Source organism: Urocampus carinirostris, chromosome 1 (assembly GCF_059441175.1).
Source record: "Urocampus carinirostris isolate Australia breed hairy pipefish chromosome 1, RoL_Ucar_1.0, whole genome shotgun sequence".
NCBI classification, from domain to species: Eukaryota; Metazoa; Chordata; class Actinopteri; order Syngnathiformes; family Syngnathidae; genus Urocampus; species Urocampus carinirostris.
The window spans coordinates 59,262,157-59,275,929 of NC_142349.1; the positions used below are offsets into that span (position 1 = coordinate 59,262,157).

Sequence of the window (13,773 nt, forward strand, 5' to 3'; positions counted from 1 at the left end):
CATAAAAGACTAAAAGAAACTTATTTTTTAATAAAAGTCTAAACCCAACCTGAGTTTGTTATTCTGTCCGTTGATCATTATACATGTCCAACAAGGCACATTAGATTATCTAGTACAAAACTGGACAAGGTACAGTTGGAAACAGTCATTACCCCAGACAACGACAAAGAAAACAAACATAATATTTTCTTACATTCCGTATAAAAGTGCAATAATTTCCCATTTCAAAATACAGTAATTCATGGTTGCATTGTTTTGACGATTAGAGGAAAGTGATTCAGTAAAGTTTAGGCAAAACACAAGCACACAGTGTGGGGCAAGAAAAAAAAGTTCTTGGATTTGGATGATTCGGATTCTGGATAAAATAAATTCCCTTTTTCCTACTGTTGATTCCTATGATCATAATCCTAGTTTGTTCAACATCCTCCATTAACCGGGAAGTTGCAAAATAAAAGCAACAAGGCATTTCTACGTGTTTTCCCTTGATGGGGTTCCACTGAGTGACAATTTGCTTGTAATCCAAGGTGATTATAGCAATACTTTAACAACACATTTAAAGATGTCCTTAGCCTTTGGGACTCTAGTGCCTGGCATGTACTGATATATTTTCGTATACAGACGCAGCCCTACTTATGAACGAGATAGGATCCAGACGATCGTTCATGAGTTTAATTTGTTCGTAAATTGTTTCAGTGCTATACTTTGTATTAAATGCATGTTCAATGTTTATACAAGTATGTTTAAGGCTTGCATAAGTAACCTGTATTGTTTTGTACTATAAAAAATAAACATTTCATAAAATAATATGCTCTATAAAGATAAATAAAGTTAAGTTTAACATACTTTTGGAAGATGGGCTTCGAGAGGTCCTCCTCCGTGGTAGAGAGTGGCCGAAATAAAGCGATCCAACCATTTTCTCGACAGCATCAAGCTTCCGTATTCCACGTTCATTTCAAATGAAACGGCTTGCCTTTTCTTTACACTTTACACCAACCATATTGAATGAACGCGTGAGATATTTAACAATATAAATGTCAAAGTTCTTAGCGCGCAGTATAGAATGTTTACACACGAACTAGGAAGAGGAAACGGATTTCTTCATTGGGGTGGATGGTGGGTGACCTCTCACAGCACCACACCCTGGTAGCGGTGGAAGAAGCACTACAGTAATGTCCTGTACTCGAAAAAGGTGCACACAAAACAAAATTTAACTTACAGCAATGCCTGGATATTTTTTGACATCCCGAAAAAAATGTTCGTATCTATCGTTTTACGTAAGTCGAATGGTTGTAAGTAGGGGAGCGTCTGTATGTCATTTTTGTTTTTTCCCATAATAACAACAGATGATATTAAACATGATATGTGACAATAATTACACCAGGAGTGTCAAACTCATTTTAAATCAGCTGCCACATGGTAGAATACGATCTCACGTGGCTGGGACAAGTAGTTTATAGGCATAAAAAGTGTGATTTCTATTTTAGGTAAAATAACAACGGATGACCCTTTACTTTCTTAATGTCCTGTTGTTGATAAAACAGTAGTCTGCAAATAGCGCTACAGTGGGTGGATTTCTTTGAAAGTGGTTTTTGGCTTTGGTGACATTCAGTGGACATGATTAAAACTGCAGGTCATTGTTTGACGTGATGCAGCTCATTTTTCTCTAAAGCTCTCTCAGCATTTTCTCGCAGGCTGGATTAAAATCAGTTGGCGGGCTTGATACAGCCCGCCAGTTAGATAATTGACACCACCGGTTTTGGAGCATCAAAGGGGATGGTGTAATGGGATGTGTGATGTAGTTAGTAGCCTGTACAGCACTTTGTGACTTGTGATTAAGGGATATACAAATTAACACAACTTAAAAAATGGAGGTAAAAATATGCAAATCTGCAAATGTTACGCGTAACGTTCCTCTCTGCATTTTTTCACACAAGCAAAAAAAAAAAAAAAACACACGCAAGCATTCCAAAACAATAAGCACCCGCCAGAACCTGTTGCAACTAGCCATAATTCTATAGACAAAAGGATTAAGATTTTTGCTTTCAAGATTTTCCATTAAACAAAAAAAGAATGATTTGAAGTACACTATTGACTGGTTTTAGTTCTAGATAGGCATGTCAACTGTGACAATTTCCATAGTACAGTGGGACAAAATTGGAGTACCAAATACCTTCAACCTAGTCTGTTGAGAATTTACTCCAATAATGAATTACCCACCTTCAACAAACTGAAAAATGAGCAAGAGAATGAATCTAAAATTACCATGCAGATCCGTAATGTAAATATTATTCTTTCTGAAGTTCGATGTTAATTGATTTGAGAAAACTCAAACAAAAGTCAATAAGTTGTTTTCAGACTTAAAAGTATGGCCTGGCCTTTTTAATCTTAGTTTTGTCACATCAGAGCCAACTTCTCTAGATGCTTTATGATTGTCTGGCAAAAATTAATTGACAATACATTTCAGCGTAGGATTACTCATTTGAACGAACATTATGGACTGTATTGTTTAGGTTTCAACTGCCTAAGGCACAATTGTTTGTCCGTGTCGCAGTGCTTAAACTGGTTCAACGGTTGTTTAAACATTTAACCAAGGAACATTTTTAGATATTCATCTCCTTACTCAAGTCGGTCACACATATCAAGAAGAAATAAAATACGCGCTTTCACGAATAACCCCTTTTTAAAGCGCTTTCACGAATAACCCACTTTTAAAATCCGGATGATCTATAAAATAAACACATTTACGAGGTACCGTCATTTAATGGTCCGCCGTCCTCTTCGGCGTCGCTTCTAGACTTCAGTGTACTTGCTGTCCACAGTATGAGTGTTCCGGATTGAAAAAGGCCTCCAGGCCAGGATTTGAATGGCAGCGACACACATGGGCACCACACACACTAAGTAGAACATGACATTGTTGAGGCTCTCCGAGATGCTGCCAAAACAAAGACGTTAAAGAAGGTGAGCTAGAAAATTCAGTAAGTAAAAAGTCAGTAGGATTTCCTGTCAAATATCCCAAAAGCTAACACTATGCATCGGTATGAAATACAAAACAAGCAGCAATAAATACAAACATTCTTATAAAGCATTTGCTGTAAAATGTACGGACTAGACCAGGGATGTCAAACTGAGTTTGGCTCTGGAGCCAGATCCAGGTTTTCTGTTCTCATGCAACCAGTAGAAGAAAGTCAACTTACATTTGTTTAGCTTACTCTAGTTTTTCAGTATTATGCTTTATCATCCAGCCTACTTTAGTCGCCTACCCTAAATACTGTAATCACGGATGACAAGGGATCTTATTTAAGCAGAACACATTTATTTAAAAACAATGTGGAAGAAAAAAAGATGTCATGTTCATTTTCACGTTTGATTGGTCTAATGGCTGATTTTAACAGTCTAACGAATGCTGTTTTACACCTGAACCATCTCACCACAATATAACAACTCAAGTGGGAGCCATGAAAAAAAATATATAATTGTTGCCTTAATTGTCGTACTGGTTTGAAATTCATACAAAATAAATACAAAATAAAGGTTTTAGCAGTGGATTGGCATTAAGATTAAACTGGACCAGGGATCAGCAACCTGCGACCCCAGAGCCACCTGTCGCTCTTTAGAGCTGCCCTAGTGGCTCCCTAGGGATTTTTACGAAATGTTTAAAAATGGAAAAAGATGGGGAAGGCAAATAGATAGATGCATTTTTGGTGTGATGGTTTTTATCAAAATAATTATTAAATATTGAATGACTAACTTTTATGTATGAATCACAATTTATTTTAATTAAAAAATAGATATCTAAAAGCTTTTTGTTTTTTGCAGCTACAGACATATTTGGCTTTTCTGTTTTTTGGTATGTCATGACTCTTTCAAATTTTGGAGTTGCGGATTCTTTGACCAAACAGATAAAAGTACTAGGCTGGGCCTATTAAAGCTGAGAGTATATCATTTACTGCACTCTAACAGCAAGAGAAACCATTTGGTTTGCATTTATTTAAAAAATTCACATCTTTTAATATAAATGAGTCAAGACTGGCTTCTATTTTTAACATTTTCAGAAATTTATAGCAGGCTGGATTAAAGCATTTAACAGGCTAAGTCCAGCCCGCAGGCCATATGTTTGACATAGCTGGGCTAGACACACTATTGACCTTGGATTCGCATCCTTTCCAGCATCCTTCACGTGTTCATAGCCAAACTGGTTGAGGATGTTAATCACCAACATTGGAGCCAGAGACTGAGCAGGCTTAGTGAACAGAGCGTTGGTCCCAAACACCATGGAGGAGATTGGGGAGCTGCAAGTACACCGTATAAAGAGACAGTTGTCATATTTCACTACACTGAAACATCATGACCTGCATTTGACCTCCCCCGCCAATTTTAATATGCACTCTGCCAGCCCCCGCACCCAGCAATAGTTGTCCAGGGACAATGGATTGCTGCCACAACCGTGTAAAATAATACTTTTATATACGAGCATATCGCCGCCATTATACCAATTAGGTATGTCTCGGCCGAGGCGCGAACCAGCGACCTCCCAGTCTCAAAGCAGGCACACTACCATCTAGGCTACTGAGCTGGTGCATCGACTCGCTACAACGGGTCAGGTGTATCGACATTTCGTTCTGTGTACATTGTTACAAAGAATGACAATACAAAGGAAATTATTATTATTATTATTATTATCTAGACACAAGAATTTTGACATACGAAGCAAAATCTAAGTACGAGCCTTCCCAGAGGCTACCACTAGAGGCCGCTCACCGCGAGCATCAGCTTGTCCCAGTTTGAGTATGCGCTTACCGCCATTAGACGCCTAAGCTTGCGCATATGGTTATTTTCTGGAACACGTTTTATTTTATTTTTTTAATTACAAGCACTGAAGAAAGTTCTTGACCTATTTAAAAAAAATCACAATGACGCAAAACGTGAACAGACAAAAAAAAGGATCGTTTTGTGAACTAATAAGCAGATGGGCCAGGCAATGCCTGGCCACGTGTCTCGATTATGTAGGTATTTATCGGAGGTGCTTCAAACGAAACCTAGCAATAGACACTTGTGGAGACCTAAAGTACAACAGTGTACATTTTCAGGAAAATCGGAGCCGCATGGGAGCCTATGAGTCACCAAAAAACAAACATTTTAAAGTAGTATAGGGATAAACAGACAGACAGACAGACAGAACTTGGCCCTGCTTGATGATACAAACCTTCCCCTCAATAACAATGTTGTTCTTCTTTAAGCATTAAAAAATACTAGAATGATTTCAAAATAAAGACAAAAAAAAGCACTGAGAGCTGTGAAATCACTGTGCTCACCTGCGTTTGTACTTTTGCATGTCGGTATCAATAATATCCGCCAGAGGCAAGCCAAATAGACTGAAAGTAGCTTGCACCATGACCCTGAGAAGCACCAAAACAGTTAAAAGCCATCATCAAGGGTTGTGAAAAGAGGTACATGTTTCCGTTGATTCTCTTACATGCTCAGAGTGATGAACAGTACCAGGATACGGTAGTGCTGAGCGCCGAGCACCAGCATGAAAGCTCCCATCAAAAACTCCAAATAAAAAGTGTACAAAATGATTTGGTAGTAGCCAAGGCTGTGTAGAAGTCGGTCACAGCTCAACACTAACAGCTAGAGACGGCATCATATTATACATCTTGATCTCAAAAACAAAATTAATAATCGGTGCTCAAATTCCAAGCTTTACCTGAGGACATATGAATCCCGCTCCGTACATGAAGCTCCTAGCCATTGACGGAAGGACATCAGGGGGAATCAGGTGATCAGTAAATATCAGAGTAAAATTACTAAAAAATGCCAGTGCGAAGACCTGGAAAAAGTTCATGAGCACAAAGAGCCGGAAGTCCCTATTCGTGATGATTTGCCAGATCAGCGTTTTCACCGCCGGGGCGGAAGACTTGGAACTGTTGGAGGCGGGATCAGTCGCATTGTCGTACACTTTGTCGTCAAACTGGCTTCGGCTGTGGAAGCCAGTGTAGAGCATGCAGCCGCAGCTTAGGATGGCGATTATCACGGCAAACCCCTGGAAAGCTGCAAAGTCCTCCATGTTTTTGGATAATACGCCAGAGAAGAGGACGCTCGACGAGCCCAGCAGCAAGGCCATCTGGAAAACCACAAAAAAGATGGCCGTTAGGGCTACAACGATTAGTCTGCGCTGTCAAGAAAAATCCATAATAGAAATAGTCGACAATGACGTCCACTCTACACGAATGTAATCTCTGCTTAAAGTCGCTCATGCTCAATAGCATCTGTCTCGACCAGTACCATAAACATACAGAAATGGCAGCGTCAACATTTAGTACGAGCAACAAAAACTTATGAAGTTTCGGAGGTACGGCCAATAAAAATACTGGTTGGAAAGTTTGTAAAGCAGACCTTCAGTATCATGGCAGTGGCTCGGTGACACACGAACATTTAAAGAGCATGTCGGACAGTTGAACCAAACAAAATCTGACTCGCCTCGGTAAGATTCAAGTAACATTCAAGCCAATACGGTTTTGATGACACGCGTATATTTGCCTCTAAAGAGAGCATGAGTGTTATAACAATCTGTGCCTGACAATTAAAGGCAAGCAGTCCAAGGAACAAAAATCAGTTATTGAAACATTAAAAACGACAACTGTCAAACTTTTAAGAATCGTTAAATTCTTTTGTTACAGACTTAACAGTTGACAACTAAATGTACCAAACAAAATGCACATATGTTTCATTTACTGTTCTACTGTTGCTCATCGGCCTGTTCATAGTTTACAGAGATGAGAAATTTTCACTATGTGTGCACTGCTAAAGTTTGCGGAAAGGTGTGTTCACATTCACGTGTCAGATTGAATATGTTTGTGTACAGGACTGGGAGCGTGGATGTATGTACACTGTAAAGGTAGTTGTACTATTCAAATGGGACAGGAATTACCCAGGTGGGGTCAAGTGTTGACTGATCCAATGCGTGTGTCAAATTAACCCAATTCTCTGGATTGCTTTGAGTACAAGAGACAATACCAAATGACTTAAAAAATAAATTAAATAACCGAAATTTAGACAAATTGACCTAAACAGTAAACTAACCAGTGTCAAATTAACACTCGTAAATAAGGTCCACTCATTTTATTGGACAACACCCCAGAATTAACTAATCCTAAAAGTCCCCCAAATTTTGACCTTTCACTTTAAAAAAGAATAAAAGAAAAACGAAAATATCGTGTCCTCCAACCGTTAGTTATTCCCTTTTAATTATCAACTTGATAACATTCCCCCAAAACAGGTCGTGTGGTACAAGGAAACCCAATAACTGTATCATTTTGTTAAATCAATCCCCCAAATTGGGTCCTCCTTTTTATTTAAACAATATTCAATCCAATTTGGGTTATTTTTTATCCTTTCAAAAAAGGGTAATTTTAATAGACAAGACTCCAAAAATGTGATCCTGCTAAAACAAGCTCCCCCAATCCTATTTTAAACACATGCTTTAAAAAATAAAAGAAAATGCAAAGTGTATGCCCCCTAAAATTGACTTAATTTCTTAAATCAAAAACAGATATAAAATTTTGATGACAACCCACACAACCAAAACTGGATCGTTTGTTTGACCAACCCCCACAATTTAGTCATCCTGTTGGTTCAGACAATCATTGACCCAATTTGGGTTGGTTTTAACCCAATGTCGGGCAAATTTGGACGGATGCTCTCATGGGTAAATTTGACCCGAATTCTTGGGTTGTTTTGCATTTACAAGCAGCACAGTAGAGGTCAAGTCAAGTCATGCTTATATGTATAGCATTTTATCACAAAAAGTCTCAAAGGGCTGAATATATATTTTTTAATACTACAACTATATTAGCTATAATAACCTACGATCAAAATGACCATGTTTAATGCTGCGCATCCTGTGGAGAATGATTCTCCACATGACTACTCTACTAGGGTTCCTACAGCCCAAGGTGAGTTAAATTCAAGACTTTTTAAGAATTTTATAATACCTTCTGAAATCAAATTTAACACCAAGTCGAGAAAAAACTTCTCATTCAATTGACACTTTCCTAATACTTAAGGAGCATGAAGTGAAACGCGTACCGAGAACTGTGAATCCCACCTGGCCTGGATGGGGTTCCAGGAAGGGTGCTGAGGGACTGCGCAGACTAGCTGGCTGGGGTCTTTACCCAAACTGTGCCTGGCGGAAGCTACAATCTCACCCTGCCTTAAAACCTCGACCATAATCCTCATCTCAAAGAAGTTATGAGTGGTCGGACTCAATTAATACAGGCACTTGGCCTGTGGGCATGAAATGCTTTGAAACGTTGGTGTTCCAGAACATCAAAAGTTACCCGCCTCCCACACCAAACCTTCATCAATTTGGCCACAGGGCAAACCACTCCACTGATGACGTACTAAACACTGCTTTATTGGCTCGTAGATCTTCCAGCTGCTGCTCCTGCACTCCTCCACCAGTTCCTGGTACTTCACATGTTTTGTTGGCTTCCTCCATGTGCTCTTCCCATGCTACTGTAAGTTCCAGCATAATCAGGATGTTTTGAAGCCTCAGACGTTATGATCATGTCTGGCCGGAGGAATGTTACTGCAATGTGCTTATTGTCTTATATCACAGGTGTCAAACTCACGGCCCGCGGGCCACATCCGGCCCGGCGTACAATTATATCCGGCCCGCAAAATAATTTTGTATACATCTACTATAATGGATGAAACGCTGATAACTTTCAAACTATACTCCGATATTAAAAACCACAATGACCGAGAAAATTATGTTAACTGACATTGCCGGTAAACCCGTGTGTCTCATTTGTGGAGCTTTTGTGGCCGTAATTAAGGAATTTAATCTAAAACGGCACTACAAGACAAAACTTCAGAGTAAGCTGAAAAACTTGAATCCAGATAAAGGATACAGAAAGTTGAAAAGTTCAAGAAGAATATGAAGATGTTTTTCACCAAAGCAAAATTCCCAAAGTGAAAAGCACAAATTTTATTTATATTTCCATATTTTCAATTTGTATGGTTTTTACAGGATATATTTTTATGGAGAGCAACAATTTTTAATTCATTTAATGTTTAAGTTTGTTGATTCTGGAATAATATTCCTGACTGTTTTAAATTCATATTTATTCATGTTTTTTTTTTTTTAAAGGTACAGTTTTGTGTATTCAATATATATTTATCCTGTTCGGCCCGTGACCAAAGGTGTGGTTGGAGTTCTGGCACTCTGTGTAATTGAGTTTGACACTTCTGTCTTATATCATATGAGATTGCTATGTCTAATCTCGTTGCATACAATGCTTTACAAGGATTTTCAATGACACTAAAGACAATTCAATTTAAATTGGTTAGAATTATATTTGGCGAGAACGTTGATTTGTTGGTGCACCTATCGACTAAACTGTCATTTGTCTTTACAACTGCACTCAGTTTACCTGGTTATACTTGACGAGTCTCAGTCGGTTCTGATGGTGACCTGAAATCTCGGCGAACAGGGCGGACTGAGCCAGTAGCACAAACGTGAGCAATCCGTCGAAAGCGCACAACGACACAATCAAGTGGACGCCGCAAAGCCAGTCTCCAGGGACGTAGGACCTCCATGGGAACCAAGCGATGAGGAAGGCCAAGGAATAAAGCGGGGCGCCGTACAGAATGGACAGGCGGCGCTGAGAGCAGCACGCCAACTTAGAGTTGTCTTGCATGTATCCGAACAGAGGGTCGTTGATGGTGTTCCACAACATATAAACGACCTGTGGAAAGGCAAAGATTTAGATGTTGTTCAAATACAGAGACACATCACTACTTCACGCTTCGGTTATCGCTGGTTCACTGCTTAGGTGATTTTTACTTGAATTGAATTGTCTTCATTGTCATTGATGTCAAGGTATCATGCATTGTGTTCTGTGTTCTGCAGCAGACAGGACACAGCGATTGCTATCACAGGGCAGATTGTGTGTGCGTGTGTGTGTGTGTTGGGTGGGAGTGGCTGTCTCCAACAGCTTGGGTGGTCGGGCGCACAAGTTAATGTGTGCACCCAAAACAAGAGAAAAAAACTGCAGTATGAAATATGTCCACTTGATCTCGCCAAAGCCTGGCATAACTCGCAAAGCAACTGGAGTGCGCTCTCTCTCTCTCTCTCCTTTTTTCCATTTCCCTTTCCTTTTCACTCTCTTTCTTTTTCTCTCTTTTTACTTCTCTTGTTCTATCCCTTAATCCCTCTGTTTCTCACTTTAGTTTTTTTCGTCTGTTTTTCCTCTGTCACTTCCTTTCTCTCTTTCTCTCTCTATTGTGCTTTCTTATTCTTTCTTTCTCCCTTTCCTACTCTCCCGCTCTTACTCTGTCTCCCTTGTTCGCTCTCACACTCTCTCTTTATTCCTCGCTGATTTACTATCATTCTCTCTTTTCGTTTTTGTCACTTTCTTTCTCTCTTTATCACACTATCTTTATCTTCATTTTTTTACCCTCTCTTTCCTTTCCCCCCGTTTTTTTTGTCTCTCTTTTTCTCACCATCTATTTCTCCCTTTCTCGCACTCTCTCACTCTAGTTCTTTTTGTCTCTTTTCACACTCACTCAGACTCTCGCTCTTTGACTCTTTCTTTTCACTTCTCTCATTCTTTTTCTCTCTTCATATCTTTCTCACCTCTTCCTTTTTTCTGTCTCTTTGTACCACTTTCCTGTCTCTTCCTCTCTCCCCTTTCTCTCTTTCTCCATTGTGCTCCCTCTATTTCTCTTTCACTCTCTCTCCGTGAGTCTCCCTGGTTCTTTCTCTGTTTTTATCTCTCTCTCTTTCTCTTAAATATACTGGTCTGGCCCCCGTGAGATTTTTTTTCTAGCATGTGGCCCTCAGCTTAAATGAGTTTGACACCCCTGATTTAAATGAACTACGTATTTTTCACCACTAGGGTTCGCTAAATAATACGCACTGGGGCTTTAAGCATTGACTACAGTACAATTCCTCCGCTATTGACAATAATAGGGGTACCATGCTGATAAAGTGCATGCTTTCCTAAATACATAACAAGCATTGACACAATACGTGTTTTTAGTAAACTTGTCTCACCTGTGATTTCTGAAACGCTCCCTCGGATATCTGGTATTTGTTGATGAAGAGTTTGACATAGTAAAAGTTGAATATATTGTTGATCATGGCAGATCCCAATGTGGCCATGGCATAAGTCAGAGCCACCGGGTTGACTTCCATATTGCCCAAAAGCCGAGGCAACTTCATGCTGCCCAGCGCACCTTCCACGGCCAGGTAACACTGTCTCCAAAACTGGTAAATATCGCTCAAACGGACCTTTCGAGTGGCATTTTTCAGTTGTAAGCGATACAATGACTTGCGTTCGTTAATGGTTGTTACGTGACGCTTGTGGACTTTATTAATAAGCAACATTGGTTTCTTGATGTTTGGTAAAGAAGGCGGTGCTTACATTTGGCTAGCATGGTGATAGGTCAAACGCCTTCTTTTACTTCCGGTTGTTGTTTTATGAAGTGTAGTAATGGGAATTCCGGCTCTTTTGAGAGAACCGGCTTTTTCAGCTCAATGCACTAAAAAGAGCCGACTCTTTCGGCTACCAAATGGCTAATCAGATGGTTTTTGTTACTTGAAGCCAAGGGTCACAAAAAGTGTCCCGCGGGCCAACTGCAGCCGAGCAATGATAGTTTGTGGCCTGTCTTTTTTATTTTTTAAGAGTTTAAGAGTTTTTTAATGTTGATTTGGTCACTTTTGCATTGTTTTGCGGTCGTTTGGGGTTGTTTCAGGTAATGAAGGTAATTTTTGTTTTTATTTTAGGTTTGCTTTTTGGTTATATTTTGTTCTTATATGTTGTGTTTTTATCGCTTTTTTTGGTCAGTTTTCAGTCGTTTTTAATTTTTTTCATACCTTTGAGTAATATGTATATTTTACTACTGTTCAGTGCTTCTACATACATTTCACTTCTTTTTCATACCATTTAATTTAGTTTTAGTAATTTTTCACACTTTTCACAAGCTTTTGTACTTTTCCGTGCTTTTCAGCACTTTTAAGTTATGTTTCATTCTTTTCAGCACATTGTTAAAATTTTTAGATAGTTTTTGGGCCCCTCTCTTTAAGAAAAATAGATTTGGTTTTGGTGGTGTTTTCTGCCGGTTGTTTTGTTCTATTTTGTTTCAAGTTTGTTTTTTAAAACATATATTTGTCGCTTTTTTGGGGTCATTTTTAACAATTTTCATACTTTTGAGTGTTATGAACTTTTTTTTCTTCTTTTCAGTACTTCTTTTTTTATTCCTACTGTAAATATCTATTGAATTGGTATACTTTTATTCATTACTATTTCTACAGCAAAATTTTGTAGCTGGACTGTACTTTTATTTTGTCGTATTTCTACCGTAATATTTTTATGGTATTATTGCACTTTTATTTTATAGTATTTCTACAGTAGTAGTTTTAAAGTATTACTGTACTTTTATTCTGTAGTATTTTTAAAGTAGTACTTTTAGAGTGTTACTGTACTTTTATTTTTTAGTATTTCTACAGTTGGCTTTTTATAAAACTATTGTACTTTTATTTTGTCGTATTTCTTCAATAGTATTTTTAAACATATTGCTGTACTTTTATTCCGTAGTATTTTTACTGTAGTATTTTTAAACATATTGCTGTACTTTCATTCCGTAGTATTTTTACAGTAGTATTTTTATAGTATTACTGTACTTTTATTTTATAGTATTTCTACAGTGGTATTTTTATAGTATAACTGTACTTCTATTTTAAAGTATTTTCTGTAGTAGTATTTTTGTGGTATTTCCATAATAAATTATTGTACTATGTCTGTAGTATTTTTATGGTATTTTTGTTGTAAAATGTTGGGAGAAGTATTTCTGTCAGAATATTTATGGAGTAGTTTTTTTTTTTATTATAGTGTTACTGTAGTGGTGTTTTTATAGTATTTCTGTGGATTTATTTTGAAGTATTTCCATACATAGGCTAGCCTGGAGAGGTATGGGCCTCACCAGGCTGTACTTGCCCAAGACACACCACAGGAAATGGTTCCCCTACGACCCTAGTGGTTGAGGGATACATTCAACCAACCAACTGACCAACCAACCTACCGACCAACCAACCAACCAACCACCAACCATTTCCATACTAGTATCTTTGTATTCTTTTATATTACTGTCTTAGTATTTTTGTAGTATTTCTATAGTTTTTTTGTAATCCGAATGAATACAAATATGCTAGACCCTGTAATCAAGCACTAAATTTGATCTTTAGTTCTGTAGTAATTTTGTAGTATTTTCGTTGCAGACACATCAAGGGACAATGGGGACAAAATGGCACCCCCCAAAAAAAAAACATTATTTTACCAGTACTACATTACCAAATCTAAATCTTCATGATATTTTCACCATTTTTGTTTGCCCACCCATGATCTGGGTGGTCAGCACCCCCAAAGCTCTGAAGGTAAAATTTTAGCCGAGAACTCAAAGGGTATATTGTATCTCCCTTTCCACCAACAACCACATACAAATATCTTTTAGTTATACAAGTATTAATTTTGTCATTTGAATATGTCGTTAATATTAAAATAGTAAATAAACAATCGACCTCCGTGTTCTCAAACACAAGCTTTTTCATTACCAAGAAGATAAAAAACTCAGTATTATTAAAATTAGTATCAATTAATAACTTATTTTAATAATAAATGGTAGGAATCAACGTGACTGAAGCATTTCAAGGCAGTGGAGTATTTCGGACGCTGCGTTGTTCACGTTTTAGTTTTGTGTTACTGTTTTAGT

General features: G+C 38.1%; 1 protein-coding gene across 1 annotated transcript; it reads right to left on the minus strand.

Moving 5' to 3' along the window:
- Nucleotides 1–4: 4 nt before the first annotated feature.
- Nucleotides 5–11,428, minus strand: mfsd13al (major facilitator superfamily domain containing 13a-like). The gene is made up of 7 exons (XM_088347031.1): nt 11,060–11,428; nt 9,435–9,749; nt 5,705–6,121; nt 5,474–5,628; nt 5,313–5,396; nt 4,146–4,289; nt 5–2,932 (listed from the first exon to the last, which is right to left on the minus strand). The coding sequence occupies exons 1-7, from the start codon at nt 11,390–11,392 to the stop codon at nt 2,791–2,793; spliced, it is 1,590 nt and encodes a 529-aa protein (XP_088203157.1). The 5' UTR covers nt 11,393–11,428; the 3' UTR covers nt 5–2,790.
- Nucleotides 11,429–13,773: the final 2,345 nt, after the last annotated feature.

Bases quoted from the DNA above. Each gene is read 5' to 3' on its own strand.
- mfsd13al (XM_088347031.1), bottom strand. From the start codon at position 11,392: ATGTTGCTTATTAATAAAGTCCACAAGCGTCACGTAACAACCATTAAC. The intron at 9,750-11,059 runs GTGAGACAAGTT...GCCTTTCCACAG, and splicing joins GAGCGTTTCAGAAATCACAG to GTCGTTTATATGTTGTGGAA. The intron at 5,397-5,473 runs GTAAGAGAATCA...GGTGCTTCTCAG, and splicing joins CTGTTCATCACTCTGAGCAT to GGTCATGGTGCAAGCTACTT.